Genomic DNA, 18,063 nt, shown 5'->3' with positions numbered 1-18,063 from the left:
ATGAATGGTAAGATATGATGTTGAGGCAGGGTGTGTAACAGAGGTTGCATTGTGGATTTTCTTGAGAACAGGTGAAAGTATTGTGCAACTATATGGAATAAATGCCTTTGAGTGGGTTCCCCAGCAAATCAGTTCCAGTCCTATGGTTATTGTTGCAGACTCTGACTCTATAATCAATAAACCGGTGCTATCCTGGCTCCAAGTATGAGTTGAACATAAGGAAAAAATGACTTTTGTCCCCAGCTGGAGAGAGAATCACCAACTATCATTCAAAAGGTTAATAGTGCTTTTTTTAAAACTCTGGAGTTAATTTCATTTTTGGTCTCCTTAAGTAGAGACAAAAATGGGAACGCATAGCAACTTAACATTTTGAAAGAGTCTGATTAGCTGGTGAAATTCCACAGGCTGACCAAATCATGCATCACAGAGTACAGAAAAGTTAATTCACTGTTATTTACAGTCATCCTGCTATAAATAATGTGTTTGTGGTGATAATATGTTTCTTGTTGCCATTGTGAAAAATTGAAAAACCTAATATTTTTAAAACATCCATCCACCGTCTATACCTGGTGTCTATCTCTAGCGATCACTGGGAAAAGGATAGTATGCACCCTCAACAGGATGCCAGTCCATCATTGTGTTACACAGAGACACACAGGACTATTTGTTCATACACTCACATCCAAAGGACTATTTTAGAATCACCACTCAGCCTACAGTCATATTTTTGGACTGCAGAAGAAAGCAGAAGTACACGGAGAGAGCAGTTGCATGGAGGGAAAGAACATTCAAAGTCCATGCAGAAAGACACCAGTCCTGGTTTTGAATGCAGGGCCTTCTTGTTGCAAGTCCATAGTATAAGCAACAGTACCACCTTGCTTGTCGTGTTTAAAACGTGTTAAATTAAAGTTGGAATATTAGGACATCTATTTTTTTTATAGACATCCGGCATTGTGGAAAACCAAAGAGTGCGTTAAAAACTGACTCCAGGACTGGAACTGGTTGTGTGGAAAACAATAACAGTGGGCTGATGATGGAAATTACATAAGAAAACATGTGAGGGTAACTTTAAATATCTACTCTATGTTTTTGTGTGAGTTTTGACGTTTTTGTGCAATTCTTTTAGTTTGGCATTATTTTGCCTAAAAATGTCTCACTACTGACCTCTCCCTTCAAACGGTTTTAAGACAGTTGAATTTTCCTATTGACTGCCTCAGTACAGCTTGGTACTTTAGTTATGTGAATGTGAATGGCTCTGACCATTAGTAAAGGTATGGTGTTGAATGAATGACTCTGTGAGACTGGCTGTAGTGCTGAGTAAGTGAGACAAGCCAATGACGGCTAATGGCCCCTACTGCTGATCAGGACAGACGGCTTCAGCCAAGCTGCAAAGCATTGTCGCCATAAAAGCCTCCAACAACACAGAAAAAGTCATTATATTTGTCACTAGTTGTTTTGAAAATCAAAAAAGTCACTAGTAAAGTCTGAAAAATTGATAGTGGATAAATTAACAGGGCTTCTTTCCGCTCATCCTCACAGTCAGCCATGTCTCTTGGCTCTGCCCACTTTCTATAATTTTTCAAAATTTGCCAGTGGCAAGGTTTAGTTTTCAGAGAGGCTCAGTTCCATTTTAATATAAGTCAAGTTGAATGCATTCAGTGCTGATAAGACTTCTTTTCTGAGTGTATGTTGGATGCTCTGGAAACTGTCGGAGGTCACTTTGTCTTACAACTCAGACAACCAAGATCATTCAAAACTGAATCATTTACCTTCCATCAAAGGTCTGCATGTATAACTCATTTCTAGATTCCTAATACACCATTCTTTTAGGGTGTTCAATTTGAGATTTTAAATTTTGGTCAAGATTATGTGAATTAAATATTGTACATTTCTTGGTTGGTTGGGGTTATGCTTAGAACCGTAGCGATTTATCAGACTGAGATTTGGAAGGTTTACTCCTATTGAGGTTATTGTGTGAAAACCAAACAACACTCCCCTTTTGCACATTTGTAACTGAAATGTTAAGTCAGTGTATGCCACAGGCTGGCTGATGAAATCACTGCCCAGTCAGGATAAAATAGGAAGGAAATGGAGCATTTTACATAATGCTCAGTTCATTTAAATAAGCAATTGTGAAACAAACATTAAAAATGCCACTGACGATACTGAGCAGGATCCATTTACAATGAAACAGCAAAGGAACACACATACAGTTAAAGTAAAACAGCCTCCATTTCAGTAATATGCTTTTGTAAAGGGTTGAACAATCCCTGATCACAAATTCAGAAAATAATACCACTGTCATTCAGTGAGCATGTTAGATTTGAAAGAGATTAATGTGCCTGCCTCAAGCTAAAAAGAGAAGAAATCCAGCCTCCTGGTGTTTACTTCATCTCCAGTCTAACTTGAATTATTCTGCATTTACTGCACCTTGAAAATGGTAAGGTTAAATTATGTTTTGTTTTTTGTTACTGTTGTATTGGTATTTATTAAAATACAAAAAGTTATGAATCCTTTGATGGATTATTTACTTTTTTTTTTATCCCTAGCCTTCAATTCTTAGTTGATCCATGTTAATCTGACTCCAGGAAATAATGCACTATTAATGGAAGTTAAGACAAAATTGCTAGAAATTGTACTTTGAAATTAGCCAGGCAAAAGTTTCTAACTTTAGCCTGCATAAACATAAAGGATGAATATGCATCAGGCCACAGTGAGTTTATATGTAAACAAAATTTGTATCATATGGATCAATTATGACAAGTGCAAATGTTAAAAGTAAAAGGTGCTTGGTTGAAATAGTTCTTATCTTTATCATGCATAAAAAGAAAAAAAAACAATCCAAAGAAAAACTAAATAATAATATCACAGAAAAACAACAAACCCAGCCCAGACTTTATAAAACAGAGTTCAATGCTTGCTACTGATCTCAGTGTACATGTGCTATTTAGAATCAAAGCCCATCATAAGTCACACACATAATATGTGATATGACTTGAAAAGGTTTTTCAGTTGCAAAACGTTAATAGGAAATAATATAACAGAGGCTCTCGTTGAAATAATTGTTGACCTAAATACTGAAGGTTCTCTTCAGGTTGAGTCACTGTGTTGGTATAAATCATTCTCCAAAAATACATTTGATAATTTTCTTGGAGTCAAACGTTCCCAGCATTCTGGCATTCCCTATGAAAGACTAATGCATTATTATGTAAAGTACCCATGTATGGAAGTGTGATTTCCCACCTCTCCACCCCCCATTTTTCTAATACAAACTGGACATCTTTCCTTAAATAATTTTATGCTGTTTATAAAAAGCAGTCTAAAATGTGTGTTCTGTTTGCTTGTGGTTTTGAGGGAGAATTTTTACTTATGTGCGTAAATGTGTGACTCAAATGCGTCTTCTCAAACAAAGTAATTTATTTCAGCTGGGAGGTAAACGTCCCAGTCTTCTGATTAGAGTATCTGAGAGAAATCCCTCTAGCTCAACAAATGCAGATTGAGAAACACGGAGCTGGAGGCATTTTTTACAAGTGCAACTATGCACAGAACGATGGGATTCCCTGAGTTTTACACTCAACATTTGAATAAGGCCGAATATTTATTTATTTAACTGTAAAATTTTTAAGCAATAAATTCCAAAATTATTTGCTTTTATGTCGCATCACATAAAATCGCAACAAAATGAAATGAAGTTTGTGGTTGTAACATGAAATGGGAAAAGATCATCTCCCCTGCTATTTCTATTTCACTTTATTATTAACAATGGAAATGTCTAAGTTACTACCACTAGGTTACTATCACACACTAGGCCAAAAACATAAGAATAAAGTTATTTTTGTCTGGCAGTGTTGAGTTTTTGCATAAGTAAACTGTCAGAAAAAAATGGTTAGATCATTTTACTCAGGCTATTCAATTTTTAACTATACAACACATTGGGTTACTGCAAACAGTTTTAGGCATTCTTCTGAGACTGGCAGTCCTTTCTGCTTTAATTGTTCACCTTACATGACGTTTCTAAGGTCAACAAAAAAATCTAATAAATTAAAATATTTTTAAACCACCATTTGTTATGCATCGCTTATGTCTATTTGAAATTCTAAATTTCCTGACTTGTAATATCTTACGAAATCATCTCTTTTTTTTCAATGTAAAAAAACAATTCTGCTATGAAAGGACAACACATATAGACGTAGGGTTTACCAAGAGGGCTAATCTATGTCAGACATTTTTTGTTTAGACTAAATTTGAACAGAAATATTGCAATGAAAGTCAAACATTTTTATTTTCCTATTGACACCAATATTTGGAGAAGGAGGCTGGTTGCCATATTTTATTGTACTTTTTATTGTTACTTTTTATGCCATGTCTCCAACTTACAGTATATGTTCTTTAACCCTGCTCGAGTCTGCTTCCTGTGAACATGGGCTTGATGCTTATCAAGAGCCCAATAGGAAAAGTCATCAAAATTAAAACAAAGCAGTACATCTAAAAAATAAAAAAACAATAATTTCTTACTCTTACCGTAAAACACACGAGTAGAGTCCCACGTCTTGAAGGTCAGCAGGTCTGAACCAGATGGCATCTTCCTCCTTGCTCATGCGCACTCCATCAAAAGAGATTGGTTCTTCAAAGTCGGTGTGGCCGAGGCCGGAGCTGCGGTACCACATGAGGCTAAGGCCCCCGCTCTGGGCCTGGCTGTAGTTGCTCCGGATGTAACCATAGAACAGAGCGCACTTCAGACGCACTGCCTCACCCTGAAGCACCTGGTACTTCTTGTAATCCACTGACCAATCTGTGCAGCCGTCCACTAGAAAAGACAATAAAAAAAGCATATGGAAGACTTTCAATAGCAGGTTATAAATGTGAAAAGTAGAAGGTAAAATCTAAGTTTTTGTGGCGTGTGAACTCCAAAGAAACATTTAAAGAATATAGAAAGGACCTCATTGTCCTTTGTGTAAATGACAGAAAATTTGAAAGTTAAAATACTTAATGTCTAAAAATTGTGTCAAGAAGTTGCTATGGTTACTTAAATTGCCTTACAAAATCTGGTTTCAGAATGTATGCTTGGACTAAATTTAGAGAAGCAATGTTACCTAAAAGTGTGGCAAGTTTTGCTAATTAATCACCATGTGTTTCAAACATACTTTTCTGTCATTTTTGTCTCAATTAAAAACAGAACAAGACAATTTTGTTTCCTTGTTATTCTGTAAAAGGAAATTTACTGTGAAAGAAATACACTGGCATACACTGAGAGTCACTTCTCCCCTGTGTCTATTTGTAGAATGTTATTCACTTGACTTTCTTACTCCCTAATAAACCAGTTCATATCACTGTTAAAGAGTAGATGTTGATTTATTTACTATGGAATATTTTTTGATGAATTTTGATAATAAGTAAGCATAAAATGTGAAATTATCTCAATTTTATTTAATCACATAGTATTTCATAATACAACTGATTTGCATTAAGGTACGGTGAGGGAAGGGGTATAGGTGGAGCTCCTACTGGTAAATATTATTTATGAGTTGATTACATGTAATTGTTTGAATCATCAATGGCCATAGAAGGAGGAAAATTGCAAAAATAACTTTGCTAAGAAAAAATCTGACATCAGCACTGCAAAAGTACAAAGTTGAAAAATAAACACACCAGGATAAAAAAAATTAAAAGCAATGTTTAACTTCTGGTTAAACATTGTTTTTAAATTGATCTGTGATTGCAGCATTTTTTGATTGCATTGTTTATTGTAGGTTTATTTGCAGCATATTTCTATTGAATTAATTTTTTGTGTGTTTAGGATTTTGCATCATTTATATGTTTGTGCCCATTTCCAGAACGTTTCACCATTTGCTGCACATTTGCATCTATCTGCTACCGTAGTGTAGTGGCAGCTAAGGCTGCTATTAGACAGAAATGCTGTCCCTGATGGGCAAGCTGTTTAAATCCTTCTCAAACTCCAAACCCTCGACTGTGGCTTGTGGGTTAATCAATTATACATTCCACTTGGAAGTTACTAATTTCTTCCCAAAAATAGCCATAAAGTGTTTGGAGGCAACTGTCACATTTAACAAACTATTCATTCTTTTCTTGTTTAATTTTTATTGATTAATTCTCTGAAACAACTGCCTCAGTAACAAACTGCAAAGCTAAATAATATAATATTTTCAAAGCATGTTATAGCATGACATTTTGAGATAAAAATCTCTTTATGTTACATAGAAATATTGCATTGACACTTTGGGAGGATTGCAGTTTTACTGTGTAATGATGTGCAAGACACATTTTATCCCCTCACCTTCAATCTCAACTTTGCCAGCACACTCGGAGTATAAGATATCTTTACCTCTGAGGAGAAAGCTTACGCACTCGCATGCAATATTCAAACATGCAAGCACTGTGACACTTGGGATTTAACTGTACAATATCCTCAAAAATGGTGCCAGCCATCTTCAACTGCTGTGGATATAAATCAGATTCGAGCAGGGTACAAAACAACCTCGGTAAATGGGAATATGTCACGATGTCTCTCAAGCAAGATGTCTACGGCTTGATGTTCACCAGCTCAGCAATTATGCATAAGAGAGTTTGCCCAACATGTTTTGGTTGGAGCACTGCTGGAATGAAAGAAGAGTAGCTGATGCAACACAAATGAAAAAAAACAAAAAAACTTATGTGACACTTTAGCTACAACAGCGTAACAAGATGCATAAGAAACGGCTACAGTGGCTAAACAGACCCCGACTCCGTCATGACAAAATGACCTGCTCTTTTTCATGCAAACATGGCTCCTTCACATCCCAAGCGACTGGATTTTAACCCACAGCCAGCTATCACTCTCCGACTAATTAGCTAACATTTGTTTATCCAGCAGGTGTGTATCAGAAAGCGTGTATAACCAGAGACTAGGAGAGGGAGACAGAAGAGGCGATGCTGTGGTGAGATAAAGTAATAAGAACCCCACTGCGTGCCGTCTGTGAGTGATACAGAGCCTCACAGGGACAGCTATGCTAGTAATTAATACTGTTAATTACCAGGGAGGTATAATATGTGTGAGGGAGAAAAGGGGAGTGTGTGTGTCTATTTGCATGAGCGTGCATTCCCTATATGAATGGTTGTCTGCCTCATCATGTCAGTAATTACTATCGGCTTTGCCACAAGTGGGGGTGTGCGTGTGCACTCCCACACACAAGAATTTGAAAGAAACTGAAAGCAAAAGTGCGTGGGTGCGTGTGTGTCGTAATGTGAACCTCTAATTATTCTCCCTTACATTAAAGTAGGTGCAAACATACATGTGTCATGTGTTCGCCTCATACAGTTTCAATAATTATGTTTTGATTAACTGTTTTGTGTCCTGCTGGTGAACACCATCAGCAATATGGAAAGGTGATTATTTCCAGTCATTTAGTCCATGAGACAAGACGTTTCACTTGGCCAGGTTCAAGATTTCAGCAATATTTTTGGAAAAAACTAAATGTTCATCTTTTTGTTTGTTTTTACAAGTAGGATACAAGCTTCACAAATGTCATCTGATTTAGTATAATTCAGTTTTGGATTGATGGTTAACCAGTTGAGGAACTCTCAACATTTAAAAAGTTTTCACATTTTGTCTGCGTTTCGTCTTTCTTTTGGAAACCCCAAATACTGCTAAATAGTCATTTTAGTGACTGTCAACACTACAGGGCAACTCAAAACCTACTTCGTTACCGATTTCAAAAGAGCATTCAAGCATTGATAAAGCAGAGCGATAACAGTATAGCTCCACCTTTATATCTGTGGTGAATTATAATAGTTACAGGACATCACACATTGGTGGAGTAACATGTACTTCTAAAAATATACCTCTCTTATGCTCTATTATGCAACTCAGACAGGTGGCTTTTGATGGTTGCAGACTCTCCAAAGTGCCCAGCTCCAAAGGCAACTTAAGTCTCGTAATCTGTTCCGTCTTGGTGCTCTTAGAAAAGACGCAGATGTTTCTTAAAGCAACGTTTTAAGTTCTTGAATGAACTAGATGCACCATGGTCCTCCTGATATACTGCAATCCCCATTAGATTTGTATCACAGGAACTAGACAGAGCTTCGAAAACCAGACTTAACTTTGAACAAAATAAAATAATCTTGCCTTTTAATATCACAAAATCTCTTTACATAATTATTACTATTACAGAAGAAAAATGAGATTGTCCTCATAGAGACACTGAACTAAGGACTATCATTTCTTCTGACATTGTGGTGAACTTCCTCTAAAGATAGCAGGTAATTCCTCTGCCTCTCTGCATACCAATCTTCTAATGAGCAGAGGGAGCAGAAACTTCTTTCATTCTTTTCTTTATTCACTTTCTATTCCACTAATTGATTTGACCTCTGCGTCATGCTTACCAATCTTCATTTTTGCCCTCAGTGGCAAGCAAACCTGTTTATCCAAAGAAGCTTCCCTGCTAATTCAAAACTAAATAAAACATTTCATTGACTGGCAAGCAAGTCAGGCATTTGCTTCTACTGGCAGAGGTGTATAGACCAACAAAACAACTTGGCATGCACTGAAGGTAGGCATATGTTAATGCACACATAAGTAAGGAGACCTTTCATTTCTTATGGCCATCCCAAGTGGAGTTGTGTAATGTAATGGCATTTGCGTGTGCGTGTATGTGGGGGGTGTGGGAGGGCATATTTATGTCTGAGACTCAAAACGGTTTTATCAACTCAATTAGAGGCTGACATTTCCCACATCCCCATGCTAGGCAAGAAAATCAATGCTTCCCGCTGCAGGAATACTGCAGTACCCACCTTTCACTCTCTCTGCTGCTGACAGCTTGCATAAAACTACACACAAATACTGGCTCTCATGCTATTCCACCCTGGATTCCTGGGACGTTAAGGATTTGTAGCAATTCTGCTCAGCCGTCCAACAAGCCCATGGTGTGAAAAAATGTTTCCATATGGACACATTCCCCTATGGCTGTCAGTCTTCTGCAGCGCTGTTGGCTGCAATGCTCCTTTACCTGTGATTGCTACATCCCATGATATATACGGTATAGATGGAGTGCAGTTGGTGCTCAAAAACTCCAAGGTGGGGACGTCATAATTCAGAAAAATGTGCAGGCGCGTGAGCGCCGCAGAAACCTTATTACATTCAGAGGCAGGACAGACCTGTGTGACACTAAACCAAGCCAATAAATACATACCCTAGAGCTTGAATAAATTTTGTCCCACACACACTCAAGGAGTCGCACAAAGAAAATGTGAACCCACCACAGCCAGAACTCCAATCACAGACTGGCTTTCGTGTCTTTTCAGTCAACTCCAGCTTTCTTATGATTGTTATTTTTAACATTATATTACGTATGCAATGTTCCTGTTGCATTGCTTCCTGAAACTCTGACGATGTGCTCAATTAAAATTCTCTCTTCTCTCATCATTCTTGCTCTTCGGATAAAGTTGAATTATCAGATGTTTGGTAGGTGATTGGGCTTTTTCAATTATCTGTAGCTAAATCCAATCCAGAGAATTACTTTTCTTCGTCATTCTTTGCATGTTCTTTTCAGTGTATGTCCTCTACCACAGACTTCCAGTCTGATGTTTACGTACACTCATCATTGACAGGAATTTGACATAAAATTTGGGGTTTTAGTGACTCATTTGATTAAACTTAAGATCACAATTTTCTGTGCTTATACAATCCTGCTAATATTTTTAAATGCATAGCTTACAGAGCCTTTTGTAGCCATCAGGAAGTTCCTATGTAATTTGGCTTAGATATTTGAGCACTGTTACTCATGGAAAGAGTTTTAAAATTGTTAGTTTTTTTCCATTCATAGGCCTAAATTTTTAATAATAGATGATATACTTTCTACAAGGTTTAGGGCAATGCTCTCCAAAACCTTAACATTAGCCTACTTCATCTGACCTAAACCCCATTTTGAGCTGTATTTGGAATCACAGCAGTAATTCAAGCAAGTTATTAGGAAATTGACCACCCATGACGAAACTTGCCATGAACCGGAAGATGCTACATTACTAGTATTACTGCCCACAGTCTCATCATGCGTAATATATATATCATGCATTGATGAGAGGATTCCGGCCAAAGACTTTGAAACCTAAGAACAAATATTGTTCAGCCTGAGCAACACTTAAGAGAAACGCCTCAGAGAAACACTGAACAGTGTCTCCTTGACGATAGTACTGCTGAGTTTCATTACGCGGATGCAATGAAGAAGGTGGTTGACTGCTTCCAAATGCATCGTCTTTACCTCAAACCAACAGCTGGACATTGGAAACTTAAAACACAATGAAAAAGGCTGGCATAAAACCCCTCTGTTTTAACCCTCTGCCAGAAAAGCAAACAAATTAAATCTAGCCATTTCAGCCAAAAACAGAAGTCAAATATCAAACCAGAACAAGCACCAGGACCTTGCTGAAGGCTACAAAAATAGGTTTTCTCAGTAATTTGCTTGTGGACATTTGACTAGACACTAGTGGGAGTGCATGTATGTAAGCCTGTAATGTAGACTTTGCAGATTAGAGAAATTAACAATACATTCAAACTCATTTAGTTCTTTTCAAAGATCACTAACGTTGCATTTTCACTGAAGAGCAGCTTGATTAACTGTAGATGAGTGTATGTACAGCTCTTTTTCAATCGTTCGCATTACATCATGAGTGTTTTGTTGTGGTGAGACACTCTTGGGCATTTTTGAAAACTAATCTTTAAAATAACAAGTCTTTTTTGTTGTTGTTTTTGAGGAATTAATTTCCATGAGAATAAGAATATTATTTTATAAACATCTTACATAATCAGCTACAGAAATGGCAAAAAATACCATTGTTATTTGCTAAAGAAATTCAAGTCTTGGCAATGGCTAATTATGAACAATAGAACTCAATTATATTCTTCCTCCACAAGTGTTGGCATGAAACATGACCACCACTGAAGGTAATTGTGCAGAACTTAAGGTAAATGACTCGCAGAATGAGTAAGCCTGAGGATAAGGTGAAAAGCTCTACAATAATCTTTCTGCAAATTACTTGATTCTCCAGCGTTGTCCAAATTCACACGGAGTTCTTTGCACAGACAATGTGACAAAGTGCATTCTCACATTAGTCTTTAAAACAGGCTGAGTTTCCAATCACACTTTGCTGAATTAGGCTTGATATTGTCTCTTTGTCTTGCTCTTCTTACTTAATCCTCAAGATTACTTAATCACATATCAATAGAGGTGATAAAAACCGGGGCCTAAACTTGCAGAATCCCAGCTGCCTTTGTGAATCACAAGCTCTAGGCTTTATCTCAACAGGTCCTCTGTGTGCCCTGCCAAGTTGAATCTGGATGTGTCTTTGTGGCTTCTTGACCATCAAATGAAGGTAAAAGAAACGGTAGCATAATAAAACACGGGCATCAATATGATGGTATCATAAAAATAAGATTTGGACTCCATTCTTTAAACCTGTAAAGTGAACTATAAATAGATTACTCTACAATGTTAATCTCACCTAAACAGGTTTTTAATGTGCTTGTATTGTTACTGATAAATGTTTCTTAAGTTGAAAATGTAAACATCAATGTGGAAATAAGGCCAAAGGTGAGGTGCAGATTTTTCAACCATTATTTGTTCACATACCACTGGGAGAGACAAATGCATGGATATGCATTTTACGTTCCGTTACATTCATTTGAAAAATGGTTTTATCCAAAGTGACTTGGACACTAAAAAAAATTTTATGCTGTGCTGATGTGGAACAGGGAACAACTGTAAACTGTGACAAAGTGCCCAGGACAGAAACTATAAATAAATCAAGACTTACAGATATTTAAAGTGCAAATAAATAAAACAAGATTTTGCTCATTGTGAAGTCAGTCTTCTTTGCATCTACATGGTTACAAAAGATACACGATTACATGACAGGTATCAGAATGTGAAAAGTAACCTGACTTCTATTACCAGGGTTGCAGTGATATATCCAGCTAATTGAAGGAGACAATACAAAATACTGGATTTACTAGAAAGACACGAGCTGAAAGATTTGCAATATTTTGGGAGTGTAAATGAAGCTCTCTCTCATGGTTTTCTCAAATTAAGATTTTTCAAATTACAAACTGCCAAGTCCAGGTTTTACAACTCTATGTCCCTTCGTATATCCACCTGAATTTCACTTAAGATGGTAGAGCATAATTATGTCTTCGTATTCTACTCTGGTCAGTTTTTAAGAACGTTAACCACAGAGGATAAACCTGCAAAAAATAAAAAATAAATAAAAAATCCAGAACAATAAAATCAATTCACCCAAATCTAAGTTCACAATTTGCTTCTTCAGTTTTGGATGTTTATTTATTCATTTCATTTGCAGTTTGAAATTAACAGTCAAATGTTGATATGAACAACATTTTTGAATGAAAAGGAGTAGTTGAAAGACAAACAAATCTCATAATCTACTCCTTCTCTCAATAGTCCATTTAAAATAAGCAACACAAATCTAATTCCATCCCAATTTTCATATTCCCACTAAATTAATGAACACAGCAAAAATCTTGGATTAGGGACCTCTCTCTCGTCTTGCTACTTTATAATTTTCTGGGTAAAGAAAATCGTCTTCTTTCACAGTTTACCACGGTTCATTTATATGCAAATGGGAATAGTAGCCTGCAGATAATTTCACTCCAAAGACCATAAGCGACCTTTGCTCTTTATCCACAAAATACAGGTAGATTAGGAACATTAAAATACTTAGGATATTTTTTTCGATATCTTGGTCTTTTATTCCAAATGAATGACAATTATAGTGATTAAAATATATATGAAAATTTAAATTATATTTCTAAGACCATATCCAACACCGCTAGACTATTGAAAGATAAATGAATGTATGTCATATTTTTTAAAAAACCAAATCAGTTGGGATAGGGTCAAATATAAGCATGGTCAAGATACAAACAACATGAAGGTATCGCAAACACTAAAACTGCAACGTTTTTGTAAAACTTAAAACTATTTAAAAGTACATCTTAATCCCCACTAACCCACCTTTCAGCTCCATTAGGAATAACTGTTGCCATTTAGATCACATTATATATTTTTGTTTATATATTTTGTGCAAATACCATGATACAATGAAACCTTGTTATTTTAACTCATGGTAATCACACACGAACCTCATACCGGCTAATACCTAAAAAAATGGATAGAAAAATCAAATAGAGACAAACCAATCACGTTTGTGTATGCGCTGCTCATATCCTCCCTCTCGCTCTCTGCTGAGCTACAGCTTCTTTTTAAAAAGTAAATATAGTCCATAATTCATAATCCCTGTAATAAGAAGTGAAACAGGTCAAATAATTATATTATTAACTTGCAAATGCTTGTTAAAAACATATTATTTGATCTTGTTCCCTCCTTTATCATGTTTACAACCCACTCAAAATGCGCACATATGGATAAACAGAAGGGTTATTAAATAATTAACTATGCTGTATACATGCTGAAGCTCAGCTAGCATTATCTACCAACTGCATGTTAGCAAAAGAGCCAAGCAACAATTGGCATCAGTTTTCTGATTTCATCCATTGGTGCAACATTATCTTCCTGTGTTTACTGTCCAAGACTGAAGCTAGCGTCTCTTGACTTTCTCTAAACTGTCTTTCAGATAGTTTAGCTGTGTTGTTCTTCACTCTATTTTCTCCTCTATCCCACTCATTATTTTTAGAAATGTTTCAAGTTCCAAACAGAGAAAATGTCAGTTAATTAGTTGAAAATGAAGAAAAAAAAATACAATTTTGTCATAGAACACTTGCTTACTTTGCTGAAAAACAAAGACTTTGTCTATGTTAACACAAGAAAAAAACAAACATTTAAATATCATGTATGTGCTTATCGCCACATTAGTCAAAACTCCATCCAATGCTGTGATACATGACATAAATCAAATCTTCCATTTCTCTTCAAGCCTGCTCTGTTATTTTCTTCCCTGGTAATATTTGTTGCGCTTGCAATCTAAATTGTGCTGTAATGCAAAACAATGCTGCATTAAACCACAGAACCCGCACCTGAGGACCATAGGAAAGATATCAGAGAAGTATGGGGAATTGCTGCAAATCTAATTTCTGTTGGTGGATGTTGACATTTGCATACATATTGGCAGAATAATTTTCAAATGCAATGTGGAGTTTTAAGGGATAAACCAGAAAGAAATAATACCTAAACTGAAGCAAATCCTCAGCTATGAGATTTAGCCCAGGGAATCTAAGCAGGTGCACCGAAAGCATCAGCAGGGAGATGCGTTTGCTGCTAAAACAATGACAGAAGTGTAATAGCCTAGAATTGCACACTGGTCAATTTGTTAGGTATAACTTTCTATTAAAAACAATGGACCCTTTCTGTCTTCAGACAGATAGTCTGTAGCATAGTTTTAAGAAGTGTTGAAGAAGTTTAATTTCTTCCTCATGGTGAGTCTGTGTGGTCTGTTTTTAGCTTACAGGAATGTGGTATTTTGCTGCTGGAGCCCATCTGACTGATTGATTGAGTGTTCAGTGACGGTATTTTGCATACTTTGCTGGTAATGAGTGCATATAGGAGTGATTATTGAATGTCTATCATACTGCACTAATTTGTCCTATTTTATTTGAGCTCAGGCGACAACAACACATTGTTGTAGCTGGATATTTTCTCTTTTCTGGACCATTCTTAGCAAAAACATCGTAGAAGACTCGAGCTTTGCGAGTACTCGAACCAGCCCACAGAGCACCAACAACTATGCCACATTCAAAGTCACTTAAATCACATTTCTTCCCCATTCTGATGCTCTGTTTGATTTCCAACAACTTCCCTTCGATTTAACAAGAAGTTGAACAGGTGTACCAAATAAAGTGGCCTCTGAGAGAGTGAAGAGTATTGGAAGCAAAAGTGGTTTTGTGAAAGATCAAAAAAAGAAAAAAAAAATCCTCCAAGTTTGCATGAAGGTGACAAGCATGTCTCTAATGTTCCATGCAGAAACCAGGGTGAGTTTGCTGCCCTTGACCAAGTTCAGCGCAGCTCATTCAGATCCCTTTTAATAACTCTCCAATTGACTTCAAATTAACCAGAACCCGTTATAGTACAGAAATTTTCCCTGTTGTGCACTGAAAGGGTGTCACTGTGATATTAGCTTTTTGACTTCCCCCTCTCTCACTCTCCCTTTCTCTCCCTGGCTCATCTTTTCTTTCTTTTTCTTGGTGATAAAAGGTTTCTTTTTTTAAGGAGAACAGAAAGCTTGTCAGGATTTGGCCAGTCGGAGAAAGTCATTTGAGGCCCAAATTGATGTGCTCAGGACTCTCAATAGTATCTCTCCAACAGTGGGGGCAGGAAGGCGGGAGATGTGACAGTCCGGATATTGTTCCTCGTAAATGGTTCTTTATTTCATCGGCGAAGTCGGAAAATGAGCAGCGCCGCTCGCGGTCTCTGCTGTGCAGAGAAGGACGGCCATGCGTAAAATGGAACGCTAAGAAACAGGATCCCCTAATATTTTAACAACTGAAACGCCTACTGCTCTCCTACATCATGTGGCGTTTTACTGGCAATGAGAACGTATGCAAATAAGGTCTCAGTAAGTTATAGAGTCAAGGCTGTGCATGAACACAATCTATCATGTTGACAGGATGTGGGCAGACTACATGGACATGAATCCATGCACGGGCTTGACTGGCTGAGACTGCAGGGCCACCTGGACCATAAACAGGGAGGAGGGATCCAGGAAGAAAGGCATTTCATATTAAAGCGTCTTCAAATACAAAGTGTGTGTGGTTGCTTGCTTTATTCTGCGGGGAAATCTTTGTGTTTGTTTATGCAGGTGTCAGTGTGGAGTTTTGTATTAAAATGCCAGTAATTTGTTCTCTCCGAGAGGATGTGTATGTGTGCACCAGCGCTCTCCATTGTGCAGCTGTGATCCATGAGATTCAGGCTGAGCTGTCACTCCGCTAATCTCCCCCAGTAGAAATACAGCTTGGAAAATGTCATCTGAACATCCTGAATTGTGTTTACACTTGCTGCAGGTTCCGTCGCTTCTAATTTGACAAGTCATTATCACCCTTGCTTCTCTGCCTCTCCCCTCTCGTGGCCAGAGAAGCACAAAAATAAAGGGGGAAGAGACAGAGCAAGACAAGGGCATTAACTTCACTTTCTGCAAACACACAAATGTGCACATTATTGTCTGTTATTTCAACATCCTGAGTTACAACTGAAGATTATTGTTATTTTCGTTAAATTTTACAAATGCCATTCCATGTAAACTTCATGTCTTTCAAAAACTCGTTCCCTGAAGCGTTGTTATGGTCTTAGAGTGAACACCCGAAGAAAAAGCCCTTGCAAAGAAGTTTTTTTGGCTGTCTGATGGAAAGCTGCAGCTGGTGGCCACCTTGTGGGTTTTGGAAAATGCACACAACATTTCAAACCCTCTGGCCCAGAGGGTCAGGACTTTTCCTGTTTTGCAAAAGTCAGAAGCAACTTTTGCAAAACAGGAATAATGAATGTAAGAAATTGCCTCGGATATTAGATTAGGAATTATTACACAACCTCTTGTTTTCAATTGGACAAAAAATATTGATTATGAATGCACAAACAACACATCCTCATATAATAATAAAGATAATTCAGATTTTTTTTTAAAACACGAGGTTCTTTGAAGTCATCATCCCTTTCTCACTGTTTGGTAAGAAAGTGTCATACTGTACTTAGCTTGGCAGAAAATTAAATAAATTCTTGGAAATGTAACGAGAGGTTAACAGTCCAGAGCCGCTCTTTTAACTCACTAAGAACTTCAACCTACTCATACTTTATATAGCTTGTGTGCAATGCTTTATTACAATACATTTTCAAAAGAGAAGGTCAACATCGTCGCCGTTTTTCCTATTGGGCAATTTCTGTGATGTTGAATTTGTTGTCTGTACTAGTCACCCGATCAACAATGACTTCAGTCCACACAAAGTTCATCAAAAGTGGATTAGATGTGAATTTTAAGATTTTAAGTTACTCACGTTCACTACTACAAGACTGGACAACGCAAAGGAACACACCATCTTTGGTGCTATTGCACATTTAACAGACTGCTGTAAAATCCATGTTTAGTCCTTCATTGGTGGGCTTAAAGTAGACTGATGGATCACTGCTGTCCAGAGGATTCATGCAGCCGACCAACACAGACATAGTTCAGCTGAAAAACAACAATGAAACAATGGTCTCTTATTAAAGTGTAAACATTTAATATCCACTAATATGGTGCTGTATACAATAAGACAGAACATTTGCAGTTTGATTTGTTTTATATTACAGAAATCTATTTGATTAGCATTTAGCTTTTCATTACTCTCAAGTTATTCATCTTTTTATAAACTTATGACAAAATGACATCTGCCAACTAAAATAAAAAGAACCATTATTGAAAATAACTTCACAGAGTCTCAGAGCCATATAAACTATTTCTCTTTACAGCCTTTGGTGTAGCAATTTTTGTTGTTTGCTGACTTCATTTCATAGTCAAACAGGTTCTCTAAAATCATCTCCATTAAATCTCTTAGAATTAAACATTGTTCATAACCTGTTACGTTTCCTTTGACTCAAAAACACAGGAGACAACATTGCACACACACACACACACACATACATACATTATTGCCTCAGGGACATTAAGCCATTAACCCAATATCTACGTTTTTGGAATGTGGAAGAAAAGCATTATGCAAGGAAAAAACCCACAGCATTCACAGGCACAAAGGTTCCACACAGAAACACCCCTGCTGAGATTTGAACATGCTGCCTACTAGCTGTTAGGCAACAGTGCTCTCAACAATATATTCAAATTTCATTGTGCTACACTGCTCTTGTGTGGGATTCTAGATGGATTACAGGAAATGTATGAAAGTGAACCTAAATAAGGAAAAATTACTATAGCCATTGTTGGATGTATTTGCAAATCACAGTGATCCATCCATCTTAACGATGTCTCCCATGTCTCTCGCACTCCCAATGCACTATATACTTAATCCATGAACTATTCGCATGGGAAATAAAGAATGACACAATGCTATTACGGTTTCAC

General features: G+C 37.0%; 1 protein-coding gene across 7 annotated transcripts in view; it reads right to left on the bottom strand.

Moving 5' to 3' along the window:
• The window catches only part of il1rapl1a (interleukin 1 receptor accessory protein-like 1a), a 217,717-nt gene that overhangs the window by 115,060 nt on the left and 84,594 nt on the right, over positions 1-18,063 (bottom strand). For all 7 annotated transcript variants that reach the window (XM_028023150.1, XM_028023151.1, XM_028023149.1 and 4 more), the window contains one exon: positions 4,522-4,807. In XM_028023150.1, the coding sequence (XP_027878951.1) occupies positions 4,522-4,807 (286 nt within the window). The remainder of the gene's footprint in view (positions 1-4,521; positions 4,808-18,063) is intronic.

Source organism: Xiphophorus couchianus, chromosome 7 (assembly GCF_001444195.1).
Source record: "Xiphophorus couchianus chromosome 7, X_couchianus-1.0, whole genome shotgun sequence".
Lineage (NCBI taxonomy): Eukaryota > Metazoa > Chordata > Actinopteri > Cyprinodontiformes > Poeciliidae > Xiphophorus > Xiphophorus couchianus.
This window is presented reverse-complemented; position numbering and strand designations above follow the sequence as displayed.